Source organism: Alternaria metachromatica, assembly GCF_023757995.1.
Source record: "Alternaria metachromatica strain BMP 0045 chromosome Unknown scaffold_43, whole genome shotgun sequence".
Classification (NCBI taxonomy): domain Eukaryota; kingdom Fungi; phylum Ascomycota; class Dothideomycetes; order Pleosporales; family Pleosporaceae; genus Alternaria; species Alternaria metachromatica.
The window spans coordinates 137391-152900 of NW_026055534.1; the positions used below are offsets into that span (position 1 = coordinate 137391).

Below are 15510 nucleotides of genomic sequence, written 5' to 3' on the forward strand. Positions count from 1 at the left end.
CATTGAGAAGATACCCTGGGTGTACGACAAAGGGGGCGGGAGGAATCGTACAGAGTGGGAAATCAGCGCTTGGAACGCAGCAGATCCACTCGAGCTGCTCATGCAGCTTGAGAGATGGGGTATTATCGAGAACAGAATGAGTCTTGGCGATGAAGATTGAACGCGCGTTCGCTCTGGGTTGAGGTGCGAATGTAAAGATTCATCTTGCTGCAACATAAGTAACGCTGCGCCGATGTATATGTGCGGGTTGTATTGGTGATGTGATGAAGACGGTGGGAAAGCGCAAAGTGACAGCTCTAGGAGATGGGTGACGACCGCGCGTGCGCGCGACTTCCACAGTCATGATCTGGATCAGGCTAGCGCCTTGGCGTGGCGGTGCATTTCCGCGAGATGTGCTAAGCAACCCCAACATCAGGCTTCTATCAACTTGAACCTGATCTATTGGCATGATAATTTCGGCGTAATTACGAGATTAACCTTCGGCGATAGAGCCCTCACTATGCACTACTTCCGCAGCGAAGCTTCTGGAGAGTGGTCATCGGAGAGATTAAGTACACCGACCTTACACCTACCCAAGCACCTAGGTGTCGACCAAGACTAGTACCGTAAGCAATGGCGCCACATCATGTCTAAAATGCATGCCATGTGCGGCTTTGTTTCAGCGTTCATTACTAAGGTAACGCGGTTGTACGACGCAGATTTACAAGCAGTGCGGATTTGGGGATGTGGGGCCCTGTACCTGCATCATAGCCATGCATAATCACGTCTTCGTCGTGGTATACATAAGAGAGCGTCTCCATCGGTGAAGTATACCACACAATCAACGACACTCACAGCATCAGAATCACTACACACTCTACAACCCAATACAAACATCGGATCTGTTCAGACTCCACCATCTACACTTATCGAACATGTCTATCAAGAACGTCATCATCGTCGGCGTATGTATACCTGCGAAGCTTCTCCTGTATACAACAACTAACAATATCAGGCAAGCGGCAACCTTGGTCCTTCTATTTTGAACGCATTCCTTAAGGATTCCTCATTCAACACAACTGTCCTCTCGCGCCAAGGCTCCAGCTCGACCTTTCCCGAAGGCGTGAAAGTCATTCGCGCGAACTACGAGTCCCACGACAGCCTGAAGGAAGCCTTCCAGGGCCAGGATGCTGTCTTATCGCTCGTCGGCGGCATGGCACTGGGCGATCAAAACAAGTTGATCGATGCCGCGATCGCAGCGGGCGTGAAGCGCTTCCTTCCTTCAGAGTATGGAAGCAACGTCTATGACGAGCGCGCTCGCGAGATCGTGCCCGTATTTGAGCCCAAGTTCGAGACGATCAAATACCTCAAGACCAAGGAGAAGGAGATTAGCTGGACTGGCATTGCCACTGGCCCCTTCTTCGACTGGGGCCTCAGGGTAGCGTTCTTGGGCTTTGACGGCAAGTCAAGGACTGCTACCCTCTTTGATGATGGTGAAGCTGTTTTCTCAAGCACCAACCTCAACCAAATCGGTATCGCGACCGTCAACGCACTCAAGAACCCCGACTTGACTAAGAACCAATATGTCTACATCAGTGGATTTCAGACAACGCAAAAGGAAATGTTGGCCGCAGCAGAGAAGGTCACTGGCACGAAGTGGACTGTCAACAAGGTCAATGTGAAGGAGCACATCGAGCAAGGACGTGCCAAGCTCCAGTCGGGAGATCACAGCGGCATCATGTACTTGATTCAGGGTGCGACGTTTGGCAAGGAGCAGCAATTGGGTGACTTCTCATCCATGGGTCTTTGGAACGACAAGCTGGGTGTACCTAAAGAAGATCTTGAGGAGACTGTCAAGGCAGTGTTTACCTGAGAAGTGGACAGGCTATGGTCGATCTAGGTAGTCTTCCGATGTGGTCCTAATATACAACACATCTTATAATCAGTGATAAAACTGTTTGCAAACGATAAGTGACGTTAAAATAATTACAATCCTTTCTCGATGCTGTGACGCGATAAAGATCATCGTTGATTATATATGATGGAAGAGGTGCGCTAGCCTCTTTGGGCCTAATCAGGACCTGGGGAAGATCCCGGCGAATCTCCATCTGAAGGTTGATGGAATGGCCGATGACCAACACGCGTAGAATTGTCGCAACACGCCATTGGAACCACTTTTAATCTAGAGAATATCATCTTACCAATCGCAAAGATGGCAGATCGCGCGGCGAAACGCATGCGACGGATAAGCACCGAGCATGACGAATCCGAGGGCGAGGGATGGGACCAGCGAGGAAACAGCACCAGGTATGTGGCTGACAAGGCGAGCGAATAGCTTGCACCCATCGCCAAGGGAAGCGCATCGAGTACAACATCCCCAAGACGCCGTCACTGCCCCCAGAGGCGCCCCTCTCACCACCACCGTCGTGCCACCCGCCTGCACACCCCTGCCCCAGGCCAACGGACCCGACGGCCTATCTGACGCCGTCGCAATCCTTCCTGACTGCCTTCTCCCGCTTTTGCCGGCCTCGCACTTCGCTCCTCTGCAATCATGCCTCGCCTCCGCGCGCGCGCACCTCCAGCTCCTCTAACAGCCTCCAGTGCCCCGACCGCTTCCTCGACCCGCCCTCGCCGCGGCACTGCCAACCAGTCGCCCGCTGCGGCCGTCATACAGCGCTCCTCGCCCGAAGAGACGCGCCAGTCGATCCACCTCACCGTCAAGTCATCGCCCAATAAGCTCAGACAGGCCACCGGTGGAGTCGTACCAAAGGCAGGCGTCAGCAGGCAGAACATAGTCGCGGGCAAACGCGCATCTCGGAGTAGTCGCGTAGTGCGGGAGATCGACAGCGAGGACGACGAAGACGAAGATGACGACGACGCTGAGGAGGTCGATGCCATGGACGTGGATGAAGACTCCGACGAGCCAGACGCTGAGGGAGACGAGGATGAGGACATGGACGCCGAGGGAGATGAAGACGACGACATGGAGGACACGCCAGCACCACGCATCACCGTAAACGCGAGCAGAGGGATCCCCGTCCAGCCAGCGCCAGCCATAAAGCTCACAAAGGCACAAGACAAAGTCGAGGCCAAGGAAATGGCCATGGACGATGACGACGACGACGACCTCAGCGACCCCGACTCGGATCTTGAGGAGGAAGACGCCGAGGGCGAAGACGAGGATGCTGAGGGCGAGGAAGACGACGATATGGGTGTCACACCAGGTGGAGACATGGACGAGATGGACAGCGACGAGGACCTCAGCCGCGACCAGACCCCCGACGTCAGCAAGATGACGAAGCGCCAACGCGCCCTGATCAACGAAGAAGAAGACGGCGCTCTCCTAGCCCTCTCGAACGAGGCGCAGAAGAAGAAACACCTCACAGCCGAAGAGCACGCTATGCGAAGGGCAGAAATGGCAAGGCGGAGGAAGAACCTCAGCGAGAAGAGGAATGAAGAGGAGAAGGTTTGTTGAACCCAGCATCTTCTTATTTTCACAGTCACTGACCTTTCACCCCTAGCTGGACACCATCAACCGTCTACTCAAGAAACAACCCCCGAAGCGCGGCCGTAAGTCCATGATCGAGCTCAACGAAGACGGTGAGGAGATCGAACAAGAGCCTGAGCGAGCGAACCCACTCTATGTACGATACATCCAGAACGCCAAGGGGACACAACTTGCTGTGCCAGACGAGTGGCTTCAAGCCCCTGTCGGCAGTGTCTTCTCCGGGCAGACGCAGAAAGGGGCCCAGAAGCCTTTCAGTGGACGTATGGTAGAAGAAGTGGCTTAGCCTTATCATTGGATACACTCATCGATGACAAGGGGAAGGGCAAATGTACATTTAGCGGTGCATAATCACGGCGTTGATTGTCTTTTCTTATAGATCAGATATCCTATTTCTTGTTTCCATCTACTTCACCTCCAATCTCATCGCGTCATACTGAACATATACCGCTTCAGGCAACAACGCACTCTCGTAGTTGGTTCCGTTGTACGGCAGGCTGAGAATCAAACTATTCTCCCCTTTCTTCAGCATAGCCGAAGGGAAAAGGAATTTGTGCGCGAGGTTGTAGCATATGACTGCTGAGCGGACAGCGCAGGATGAGGATTGGTTGTATCTGGTATGATTGTTAGTACACTCTCATGATTAAAGACGGAAGAAAGAATGAGGAACTCACGGAATAATCCAAGGCTCAAGATCCACCCCATTCACATTAACCGTATACGGTAGATTCGAATACGGCTCACTCGCATTAAACACATCCGTATTTCCCGCCGCCGTCTTCGCACCCGCAAGCTGCACCGTGAACGTCGCCGTGGTCCTGTTCTCAAGTTCATTTGCTTTGGCATCGAACAGAATAGTCCAGTTATACGGATGATCAGGCACAGGTACCGGACGCTCGTAGTTCGCCTTCCCGCCATAGACAGCCCAGTGCACGTAGTTGAGTGCTTGAGACGCGTCGTCCGTACCGACTTTGTACGTTACGCCTTCGGGGAACTCGTCGATGAAATCGTAGGCACCCCAGTAGAGACGGTATTCTTCTGTGAGGAGGGGATGCGTGGGGGACTGGGCGTAGCCGTGGCGGTACTCGCCTGAGGATTTATCAGGGGTGCCGATGCGGAAGAGTTCTGTGCCGGCGGATTCGGGGGTCCACATCGCGCTTATGGAAGTGGCTTCTCCAGCGGAGACGAGAACGTCGTCTTGGATGTAGTCACCGAAGATACCGTCGGCGTAGATTGTGAGACGGTAGTTCCCTGCTTTTACTCGAGGAATGGTGACTTCGCCGGCGGGAGAGATGTCTTCCCAGTATTGGTATGCTTTCGTGTCGAAGACGTTGTCTTGGAAGTCGTGGCCGCTCTCTGTGAGGATGGCGATAGGGTTCTTGGCTCCGGTGGGCAGGTTGATCTTTGCGTTCAAGGTACCACGACCGGAGGTGGGGACGAGGTTTGGAACGTGCTTTGCGATGGAATCGTAGAAGTCGGCGTTCCACTCTGGACGGAGACCATACTGGTCGGCATCTTCTCTGAGCTCTTCTAGCGAGCCGCCGGAGTTGAAGTGGAAGTACTGTGGCCCAAAGGTACGGTCGAAGCCATCGGTGATGTTGGGTGTTTGATCGCCGTGGTGGTTGGAGACCATGTAGTTGTACACGATACCGTCAACGACAAGGTCGGAATGAACAGGGCCGTTGAAATAAGTCTCGACCGTGTTGTGTACGAGCCAGGCACCGTAGGTTGAGCCATTGGCGCTACCAGTACCGTCTGCGTACATACCGTGGGCCTTGTGATCGCGCCATGTGTCTTGGAAGGTGTACTTGGTGAAGTAGTCTCCTACACCAGTAACGTATGGATCTTCTTTGTTGGCTAGCCACCATGTAGCATCTTGAACAGTGACCTGTCCTTCGGTATCTGGGCGGGGTGCAGCAAACTTCTCGTTGGTAACGAAGTGCGTGAAGAGCGCGGGTTCATGGTTTGGCCTGAACAGTGTGCGAAACTCTTGCAGGTTGCGCAAAAAGGGAGTGGTCTTGTTGTTGTATACTACGCGACTGAAGGTATGCAGACCTGTTTCCCCTTCTCTCAGGAACCAGTACTGCTCTAGCCTCTGACCGGTCGGAGCGTATGTCTCGCCCATGCTGATACCCCCATACGAAGTATTAGTAGAATCCCTGCCGTTGAACAGCTGGTACTGAACATTGCTTCCGCGGCCTGGTGTCCAGAAGCCAGATGGAGTGCAGTAACAGTCGAGATAGGGACCGACTCCAGTGTTGCCATCTTCCGTCCCGAGGAGGTTCTGGCCGTCAAGAGTAAGAACATTGATATATCCCCTTGTCTTGCTCACCGACGCAACCAGACGATCGTTGGCAATAGTAAGACTCTGATTGTTCTGACTCGCGTTCAGGAAAGCCCATGCTTTCGAAGACAACAAGAGCGCCGCCGCGGTTGCTGTGGTAGAGCGCATGTTGTGAATGGAAGGCGCCAACGAGCACTACTTGCCCTCGGGAGTACTTCGCTCCCCATTCTTATACAGGTCGTATCCAGGTACACGGGAAAATTAATTGAAGCTAAGCTCGATGATCCTGGCCGTAATCCGGGGTAAAGGAGGAGAGACTGCTATGGGGAAGACGCGCTACTCGGCCCTTCGGCGTGAAAGCGACCGAGGACAGGGTCTGTTGGAGGACGGGACGGCCTACATGTTGCTGTCGAAGACGCGATGAGTAAACAGGCTGCACTGCATGGCCTGTTAGTGCAGATTGAATCTCGTTTTTGCATTGAGAGGTGTGCAGAGGTTGTTGACGTCGTTGTGCTGCCGTGCTCGCAACTACCTAGGTACCTAGCTCTGCTTCTGACGAGCTATGACGAAACGCGCTTTGTTGCCATCGCGTCATCATACACGCGCGTGTCCTCGCAATTCTGTACTATTAAATGATACAGGACCCTATACGATATACTCAAACGCATACCTAGGTACGAGTTCGTTTTCAATGGCGCTCACATGCTCCCCTGCGTGGCGGACGGGAACTTGAGCATGTGCACCCATGTGCATCTGGTGCCTGGATACTGGGCACCTATGTCGTCTTACCATTCGCTTTTTACCTACCTTGATTAAGCTGTGACAGTCTCGCGAAGAGAATAACGCGTCTTTCGACTGTTGCCTGGCTTTGTTTCTCGCTGGTCGTCGCCACGCCGCATGCCGTGCCACAATCAGCGCAAGGATTGGCCCGACAACTGTTACGAGCTCGATGTCTTCGACACAAGCCCCCACATGCATGGGTATCGTATAGTGGAGAGACCGTCCACCGTTGCGCATCGCAGGCAACGTCTTTACGCGCTCTACCGGCAAAACAAAAGGATCGACCCGACATGCGTTCACCATCGGCGCTGATGCGTTCTCTGAAAGAATATCTCATCAAAACTCTGATCGAAGCTCCCTACGGCCGCATAGCGGAGAGAAATGGACGCAAACGAAAAGAATTCCTTGACAAACTCGGAGCTGCGGCTAGTGCTAAATGGAATGGACGCCTCCCGTCTGAAACAAGAGCGGAAAGTAACGACCTTTTTGATCTCTTCTCAACCGCAGACGTCTCAATTCAGCAACAATCGCCGTTCTTCACACAGCTGCCTCTAGAGCTTCGGAGGCTTATCTACGCTTATGCCATTGGCGGGGAAGAACTCCAGCTTGAGCTCCATGAAGACGGTGATACCGACGCCCCGTTTAGCATGAGATGTGTCGAGGCACAAAGGGTCTTGGCTTTCACGAGATCATGCAAACTTGCGTGAGTAGATTGTACCTGCCGCCTGGCCCAGTTCGTGGCTCTATGTTCAGCGCCTGATCAAGCCGTCACAGGTATATCGAAGCGTCACAATATGTCTACAGCGACAATACATTTCGCATCCCCAACATCACAGCATTCTTCTGCCTTCAGCGCCTTCTTCCAGCGCGCTGGTCCCATGCCATCCGTTACATAAGATTGAGATGGGCATATATGCAGACAGGCGAAATGTGGGAATTTCTCCACGGATATCCACCTTACAATGCTTCGTGTTGGTCGCTGACATGGTCGGAAATCTCAAAGATGAGAGCACTAGAGCATGTGAGGGTAGACATGGTGCCCGGGTCAACATACATCTATGCTGACTATGAGTATGCTTTGTTTGCTCCATTAGAAACCGCCCAGGGATCGAAAGAGTTTGAAGTTTACGCTAGTTGGCCCGAACATAAAGACCTTCATCGTCAAGGGAAGGTATGGCCGTTCAAAATCACGCGGGGAGTGGAGTGGCATTTTCCAAACCAAGAATAGGCCCCAGCCTGAGTCAAAGGCGCATTTTCTTCTTCGTTAAGAGTCGATTTGGTCATATGAGCGCAATGGTTCCGCTAGGCTAGTTGCCATCCTCCCGAAGGACATCAAGTGGGCTTTGCTACGTTCACAATGAGCTAGATAGATTCCGCTCATAATCAGCGAGGGGGCACCCTGCTTGAACCACGCCCCAACAGGACGGTTACTGTGCCGCATCCACTTCGCCACCTTCGGTGATTAGGCACCAACTTACCATGTCACTGATATGCTATTTCTACTTCGGATTGAACTGTCGCTTTATTACCAACGATTTTCGATGCTCAGAATAGCGAGCTTATGATATCGCTCTTTCTTCCCCTTATCCATCTTTCTCTACTTTCCGTCGATGGCCATGCGACCAATCAAAGACGCAGGCTGGTATGTGCTCAGCAAGTTTGTGCAAGCAGTGATCATACCTATAATGGATAGGGGCAGAGCCAAGAAATTTCAGGAGCGAAGACGACGGAAAATAGAAGGACAGAACACGCTTCGGGCGAACTGGAACGCATCTTTACCACCTACACGCTCCGACACGAAAGAAGTCTCGGCATTGAGAGCAGTAACAGATGGGATCTCCACTCAGCCGCAATGCTTGTTCTTCACGAAATTACCTCCAGAGCTACGGACGATGATTTACCTATACGCCCTCGGAAACGAAGAACTTGAAATAGAGCTTTTCCCGGAAGAGATCAAATTGTGGAGATATTATCTTAATAATATTCACCCAGTACCCGCTTTCGATGTAAGATGTGCAAAGTTTCTGCAGCTCACGGCCTTTCCACGGTCGTGTAAGATGGCGTATGTTATTCCCTCTACCTGAGGCTTCGCTGGCTCATAGAACATGACTGACTTCTCTGCGCTAGGTACTCTGAATCCATACAGCATCTCTACGCATCCAACACTTTCTACTTTCCTACCTGTACAGCATTCTTCTGCTTCCACCGTCTTGTACCAACCCACCACTTCCAGGCTATCCAATCATTGTACTTGAAGTGGGCGAGCGACAACCCCTGGAAGCTATACCTGATATGGGAGTTCTGTGATGGCGTACCGCCCTACGACGTCTCAAGCTGGAACCAGACCTGGAAGGTCATATCGAAGATGGAAGCTCTCAAGTACATGAGGGTTGACCTGGTAGCATGCACTAATCGTCCTGAGCCGTACTCCTATTTTGAAGACGTCTTATTTGCCCCGCTGAAGAAAATCGAGGGCCTGCAACAATTCGACGTCTTTCTTAGCTGGGAAGAAGGCGAAACAGTACGTGAAGAGGGAGTGCAGCCTTTTACGATCAAAAGAACTATGGAACATGTTCGATAATCAGGCCCGGGCGGCGTGGAGCTGTAAGTAGCCACATGGAGCAGCTCCCGGGTAGTTCATGTCATATTATCATGTTAAGCTCCTGTTATGTGGAGGTGTAGTGAACTCGTGTGACCGCCAGAGTTGACTGTGTTGTACTCATCTAAAATGTCCCGAGGTCGCGTTCCAGCGTCTCGGTGCTAACCCGGGACTAATGACCGGTGACGTCATCATATGGAGGAGCCGAATCCGCCTCATGCACCTGCCCTCCGAAGCATCAACACTAAACATCGGAATCCTCGGGATCTTGTCAGCTTGCGTGGCCTTTTTACGCAGTGATGAGCTCTTCTCAACCAGAGAACCAGCCTCTGCTGCACAATTCTCCAACAAAGGTCATAGCTTTCGAAGCTCACGATCCAGACGACCCCCGGAACTGGTCGAAAGCGCGCAAATGGCTAATGGTTGCTGCCATTGTCCCGATAGACCTCAGTGTCTCCTGGGGTGCGAGTGGCTTTAGTCCTGTCGCGAGCGACTTTGCGAAAGACATGGGCGTGTCGCCGAGCGTCGCTGTTCTGGGACTGAGCATGTATGTTCTTGGGTTGGCTTTTGGACCTATGACTTTGGCTCCTCTTTCGGAATACTTTGGACGGAGACCTGTTTATATTGTGTCTTACGGTATCTTTCTCTTGCTCCTTTTGGGGACGACATATGTAGAGAACCTTGGGCCGTTTCTTGTCCTGCGTCTGTTCTCGGGTTATTTCTCATCCACGACCATTTCGAACTTTGGGGGCACCATTGCAGATCTCTTTCATCACCATGACACCGGGCCAGCAATGTCCTGGTTTCTCTGGGCAGCGACAGGTGGCAGCCCTACCGGCTTCGTGCTCTTCTCTTTCATCGCGCATGGTCGATCGTGGCATGCTGTGTTCCGCATCATGTTTTTCATCTGCTTGACCTTCTGGGTGGTCATGGTCGTCGCGCTCTATAGCCTCGGGGAAACACGACATAGTGTAATCCTCCTGCGGAGAGCAAGAGCCTTACGACAGCAAACAGGCGACGAAGGGATTGAAGTGCCGGATGAAATGAAGCAACGAGGACCGAAGCAGCTGTTCACTACAGCACTCGCCCGCCCATTCAGGTTCTTGGGCTCTGAAGCTATCGTGCAGTTTGGTGCACTCTACAACGGGTTTCTATACGGCTTGAGCTTCCTCTTTAACGGAGCCTTTCACATGATCTTTGGCCCGAACGGATACGGTTTTGATACCATCGGCGTCGGTATCTGCTTCCTCGGGATTGTCGTCGGCATCACATTTGGGCTAGCTACCAACGTCTTACAGGAACGATACTACCAAAGGCGGGTTTCTCAGGCCGGCCATCGCGACGTCCCCGAGGCCCGAGTGCATCATGCGAAGCTGGCAGCTATTGTGCTACCAGTATCTCTTTTGGCTTTCGCACTTACCGCAACGCCAAACATACACCCCTTCTTCGCAGTCCTCGCCAGCGCGTTCTGGGGATGGTCATTCTACACTCTTAGTAAGTCATAGAGATGACCAACGTCAGACGTACTACACTAACACTCTATCTAGTTCTGATGACCCTTACTTACACCGAAGACGCCTACAAGACGTACTCAGCATCAGCACTTGCCGGGATTGGACTCATTCGGAATCTTGCTGGTGCTGGGTTCCCACTCGTCGGGAGACACCTGTTCTTGAACGTAGGCACCAGGAACGCGAGTCTGGTACTGATGGCGATCGCCATTTGCCTAGCGCCAATACCATTCGTGCTTGAGAGAAGAGGCGTATCATTGCGCAAGAGAAGCCCATGGGCGGCCGCGCATGAAGACGAGGACGAGAACAGCTGAACCTAATACCGCTTGCGACAGTTGTCTCGCATTGTATGGGGCTCAGTCTGTTCTATTATGGGAAGGCGTTGGTGGCGCGTCAGATTCATGCTCCAAGTTCAAAGGATTTGGCTGTCATACGCTTCGACTATGGACCGCCTGTACAACAATTTGTACGCTGATGATGGCTGCAGTGTGCCTGGTCAAGCAGAAATGTCTTCGCAACTCTATACCTGGGCAAGTACCGTGGATGTACATGGAGATGTACCAGCTTAGAATTCGTCGGCAAATCACAGTCATCACATACCCAACCACCCAAAGTACCATCAAAGTCATTGCAATCGGATCATCACGAGACGAGCGCGCAAACAAGAAGATATACCTGGGCAAGAACGTGGAACGGATTTCTGTACCCGACGATCTCCACATTCCAATCGAATCAGAGACCCCTGGTCTACTCGCGTTCAATCTTTCCATCAGCCACTGATATGCATTCCTCATTACTCAGCCCTGCAGTCGTCTAGGCAGCGGCAAGTTAGCGACCTAGATGGTTCGATCTCGCGCACGTGACATTCACTACACAGCGAAGCCAACACACCCATTGGACAGAACAGAGCATGACGGCTACCCAAAATCAGCATAACGACGTTTCAACCACAACAGAACGTATTGTTTCGGGTCTGCCCGTGGTTTTAGCGCGTAATCTCATTGAACGTTGCGGGCCAACCAACGCGTCGCGCAGCCGAGAGGGTCGGCGCGTAACGCTAGATCTCGCGCTGCCGACTACCCACCCGCGTATCCACCTGAGATATTCTTAGACTGTACGAAGTCTACATATGAGGCTCTGCTCTTGCGATGATAGTGCAGTATCCTTCAACTTCAACCATCTTTCTTTCCTTCAGTCGGTTTTCATTCGGTTCTTTCCTTTTGAGTCTGTTCTGTGAACAACTCTGTGTTTCATTCGCGACATAACTTGCTTGTTTCCTTCAGTCAAGTCTCAGCATAGCGACGGAGTTATTCTCTTATCCATCGTCTTTCGTCATTTCCCGTTTTCTTGTTGCGAGAGAAATTTTGACCAGCGCGCAAGTCGTGTCTATCACCTACAACGTCATCTCGAATTACAACTACACCATCGACTTATCTACGAAACGTTCGCAAGGATCCTCGACGGCCTCTCCAGGAATTTCGAACACCCACACCAACAAGATAAACTCTCAGTAACATCACAGAGATGTCGTGCCAACCATTCACTTCGGTACCTCAACCACCCACCAACCTCCCATCGTGCGCCGTACCTGTCGGTGGCTCGAACTCTTCAATACTAGATGCATGCTGCAACGGGCACATCAACGCGATCGCGACTTATTCCGGTCCCGACTCAACCACATCATCACCATCCGCGTCCTCAACTCCAGTCATCGTTAACTCAGAAGACAACGACGGCTGCTTCCAATACTGCATCACCGATTCACCAGACATCGTCCAGAGTTGCTTGGCACAGAAGATGGAAGAATACGAGAAAGAAGGTGCAAGTGGCACGGGCATGTTCGGCTGCTTCAACACAGACAAGGCGGTTGGTGCGAGAAAGGTCGATGAAGAGCGAGGATATGCTAGTTCGGGTGTGAGGATTAGTGGAGGTGCGAGCTGGGTGGTATCAATGCTGCTGGGTCTGAGTGTCATCGGTGCAGTTGTGGGAGGCATTTGAGCACCATTGAAGAGATCGGCACATGGCAAGACCATGGAAAGATGCGAGGTGTTTGACCGAGTTGTATACCCAGGGGTTTTCTCTAGCATCTCCTAGCGCTGACGCTGGACGTAATGAATAATGACATATTTCAATTCCTTGACTATAGTAGCGGTGTGGAACGACAACACTGATGAGATCTACGATAAGATGGTCTGAACGACTTGGTTGCACGTCCGAACCGCAGATATATTCGTGCAGTCCCAAAAGTAAAAAGTAAAATTTCCCAGCCTCAAATCGTCTTCGACACCTACAAAGGCGGTGAGTGAGCAAAGGCAGACATTCCCCACACTCACAAAGCGCCTCAACAACATTGTGTGCTAAGAAGTCCGGTGCAGATCCCGTCACCGCAGTCGTAACTGCACTAAGTAGTGGTCGTGGTAAATTATAAACAGCTCTAGTGTTTGTTCTTACAACTACCGTCTAAGCCTGTCAACCGGAATCATGTCAAAAATTCCGGAGCAACCACACATCGTCAAATACTGTGACCAAGAATTGATTCACCCACAACCTCGGCATCCGGTGCCCATTATCGAAATAGAAAGAATAGCAGCCAACGCTGAAAAAGAAGCTTCTCCAGGCCGAGCCTTCACATCGCAACAACAACCACAGGCGCAGCAACAGCCACAACCACAGACGAAGCCCGACCAAATTCCCCAACGAAAGCGAAAAGACAGCGCGGCAGCTTCATCATATTGCGGCTCCCCCGTCTCGGAACAGTACGAGCAAGCTTCTGGAAACGAGCAGCTTGTTGCCTCACAGTCGCCTAAGCATGTGCCGGAGCATTTCTCCAACTCGGGCTTATTAGAAGCTGGGTTCAACCAGGAGACTTCTCGCAGAAATTCCAACTGGCGTCGCTTCTTTTGTAAGCCCCCGATCGTGAGAGATTCTCATGAGAAGTATTGCTAAGTTTTCAACCAGATGGTTCTCTGGAGTTCTTGATTCCTTTTGGAAGTGAATGGGATAGCCCGTGTTTGGCGTCCCGGAGGACTTCTGTTTGAATTGTGTCCAGAGCGCGGACGCTGCTTATGAAGTAATGAAATTTCTAAATACGAGACCTTTTCCCAGTTGATACTGTAAAGCTTGATGGTGTACCTGATGATGATGGGTCTGTGGCTGAGGGGCAGCCGATGTGGAGACGAGGGAAAGTTCCCCGCGACAATTTAGCGCTATCGCACCCCTGCCGCCGATGCGGAGCGTCATATCTTTTTCTCGAACGCGCAAACAGTCACAGCCCAATTCCACACGTTATTCTCTCATACATCTCAAGATGGCATCCGAAAAGAAGGTAGCAGAGAACATGCTCTGGGGAGGTCGTTTCACAGGTTTGTGCAGCCATTGGCCTATTGAGTCCATCGACACTTGAGATGACTGGTGCTAAGACGCGTTGCAGAGGGCCTCGACCCAGTCATGGAGCAATACAATGCGTCCCTCCCCTACGACCGTCTCTTCTACGCCGAAGATATCGCCGGCTCTATCGCGTTCGCTCGCGCAAACAAGAACAATGGCATCCTCACCGCCGACGAGTTCGCAGCCATCGAGAAGGGCATGGCCCAGATCAAGGAGGAGTGGGCGACGAATTCCTTCGAGGTCAAGGCGAACGATGAAGACATTCACACCGCCAACGAGCGAAGGCTAAGCGAGATTATCGGCAAGGACATCGGAGGCAAGCTCCACACAGGGCGAAGCAGGAACGAGCAAGTCGCGACCGACATGCGGTTATGGCTGAGGGAGCAGCTCAGGACACTAGAGGGCTACCTGAAGCTCCTGATCAAGACATCGGTACAGCGAGCCGAGGCCGAGATCGACGTGCTCATGCCGGGCTACACACATCTCCAGAAGGCACAGCCCGTCCGGTGGTCGCACTGGATCCTATCGCATGCCACCGCTTTCGCATCCGAGCTCGAGCGCCTCCGCGAAGTCATCAAGCGCGTTAACCGTTCTCCACTCGGCTGCGGCGCGTTGGCAGGCAACCCCTTCAACATCGACCGCGACGCCATGGCCAAGGAGCTTGGTTTTGAGGGCTTACTCACAAACTCCCTCAACGCTGTCGGAGACCGCGATTTCGTCTTCGAGACACTACAATGGGGGTCGAGCTTCATGCTCAAGATGTCGCGCTGGGCGGAGGATCTGATCATATACTCGAGTCTGGAGTTTGGCTTCGTGCGGTTGGCCGACGCCTACTCTACTGGAAGCTCCCTCATGCCTCAGAAGAAGAACGCAGACTCGCTGGAACTCATCCGAGGAAAGAGCGGTCGTGCGTTCGGGCACATGGCGGGTTTGTATGTCACCATCAAGGGTCTTCCTACAACCTACAACAAGGATCTGCAGGAGTCTGTTGAGCCTCTCATCGACCACATCAAGACGGTCAGCGACTCCATCCAGATCGCCACCGGTGTTCTGTCGACCCTGAAGATCAATGCCGACAAGATGCACGCTGCATTGGCCCCGGAGATGCTGGCCACAGAGTTCGCAGACTACCTTGTCCGAAAGGGCGTGCCTTTCCGTGAGGGTCATCACATCTCTGGTCGCGTAGTTGCCTTGGCAGAGGACCAGAACGTTCCCATGGACAAGCTGAGCTTGGAACAGCTGAAGGGCATCGATTCTAGGTTAGGCGACGACGTAGTCGAGTGCTTAGATTACGAGCGCGCGGTAGAGCTGAAGAACGCCACTGGCGGCACAAGCAAGAGCGCTGTCATGGAGCAGATCGACATCTTGAAGACGATCCTCTAGAGTAGAGGTTTGCCAAGCGACGCCTAAAACGGGTTTAGACAAAATTCACGGTGGTCACAGGCTATGAGAAATGAGAAATGAT

At 52.4% G+C, this 15510-nt stretch overlaps 6 protein-coding genes across 6 annotated transcripts; 5 read left to right on the top strand and 1 right to left on the bottom strand.

Annotated features, from left to right (window-relative positions):
- Positions 1-914: 914 nt before the first annotated feature.
- Positions 915-1852, top strand: J4E83_010289 (uncharacterized protein; the record flags this gene model as incomplete). The annotated part of the gene is made up of 2 exons (XM_049337170.1): positions 915-944; positions 995-1852. 2 exons carry the CDS (start codon positions 915-917, stop codon positions 1850-1852), a joined length of 888 nt encoding a protein of 295 aa, XP_049183718.1.
- A 339-nt stretch (positions 1853-2191) lies between these two features.
- J4E83_010290 (uncharacterized protein) lies at positions 2192-3770 on the top strand (the record flags this gene model as incomplete). Its single annotated transcript, XM_049337171.1, has 3 exons — positions 2192-2286; positions 2581-3445; positions 3501-3770. The coding sequence occupies 3 exons, from the start codon at positions 2192-2194 to the stop codon at positions 3768-3770; spliced, it is 1230 nt and encodes a 409-aa protein (XP_049183719.1).
- Positions 3771-3890: 120 nt separating this feature from the next.
- Positions 3891-5936, bottom strand: J4E83_010291 (uncharacterized protein; the record flags this gene model as incomplete). Its single annotated transcript, XM_049337172.1, has 2 exons — positions 3891-4098; positions 4159-5936. The coding sequence occupies 2 exons, from the start codon at positions 5934-5936 to the stop codon at positions 3891-3893; spliced, it is 1986 nt and encodes a 661-aa protein (XP_049183720.1).
- Positions 5937-8158: 2222 nt separating this feature from the next.
- On the top strand, positions 8159-11438 carry J4E83_010292 (uncharacterized protein; the record flags this gene model as incomplete). The annotated part of the gene is made up of 5 exons (XM_049337173.1): positions 8159-8190; positions 8676-9069; positions 9468-10641; positions 10695-10849; positions 11223-11438. The coding sequence occupies 5 exons, from the start codon at positions 8159-8161 to the stop codon at positions 11436-11438; spliced, it is 1971 nt and encodes a 656-aa protein (XP_049183721.1).
- Positions 11439-12182: 744 nt separating this feature from the next.
- J4E83_010293 (uncharacterized protein) lies at positions 12183-12656 on the top strand (the record flags this gene model as incomplete). Its single annotated transcript, XM_049337174.1, has 1 exon — positions 12183-12656. One exon carries the CDS (start codon positions 12183-12185, stop codon positions 12654-12656), a length of 474 nt encoding a protein of 157 aa, XP_049183722.1.
- Positions 12657-13965: 1309 nt separating this feature from the next.
- Positions 13966-15428, top strand: J4E83_010294 (uncharacterized protein; the record flags this gene model as incomplete). The annotated part of the gene is made up of 2 exons (XM_049337175.1): positions 13966-14020; positions 14089-15428. 2 exons carry the CDS (start codon positions 13966-13968, stop codon positions 15426-15428), a joined length of 1395 nt encoding a protein of 464 aa, XP_049183723.1.
- Positions 15429-15510: the final 82 nt, after the last annotated feature.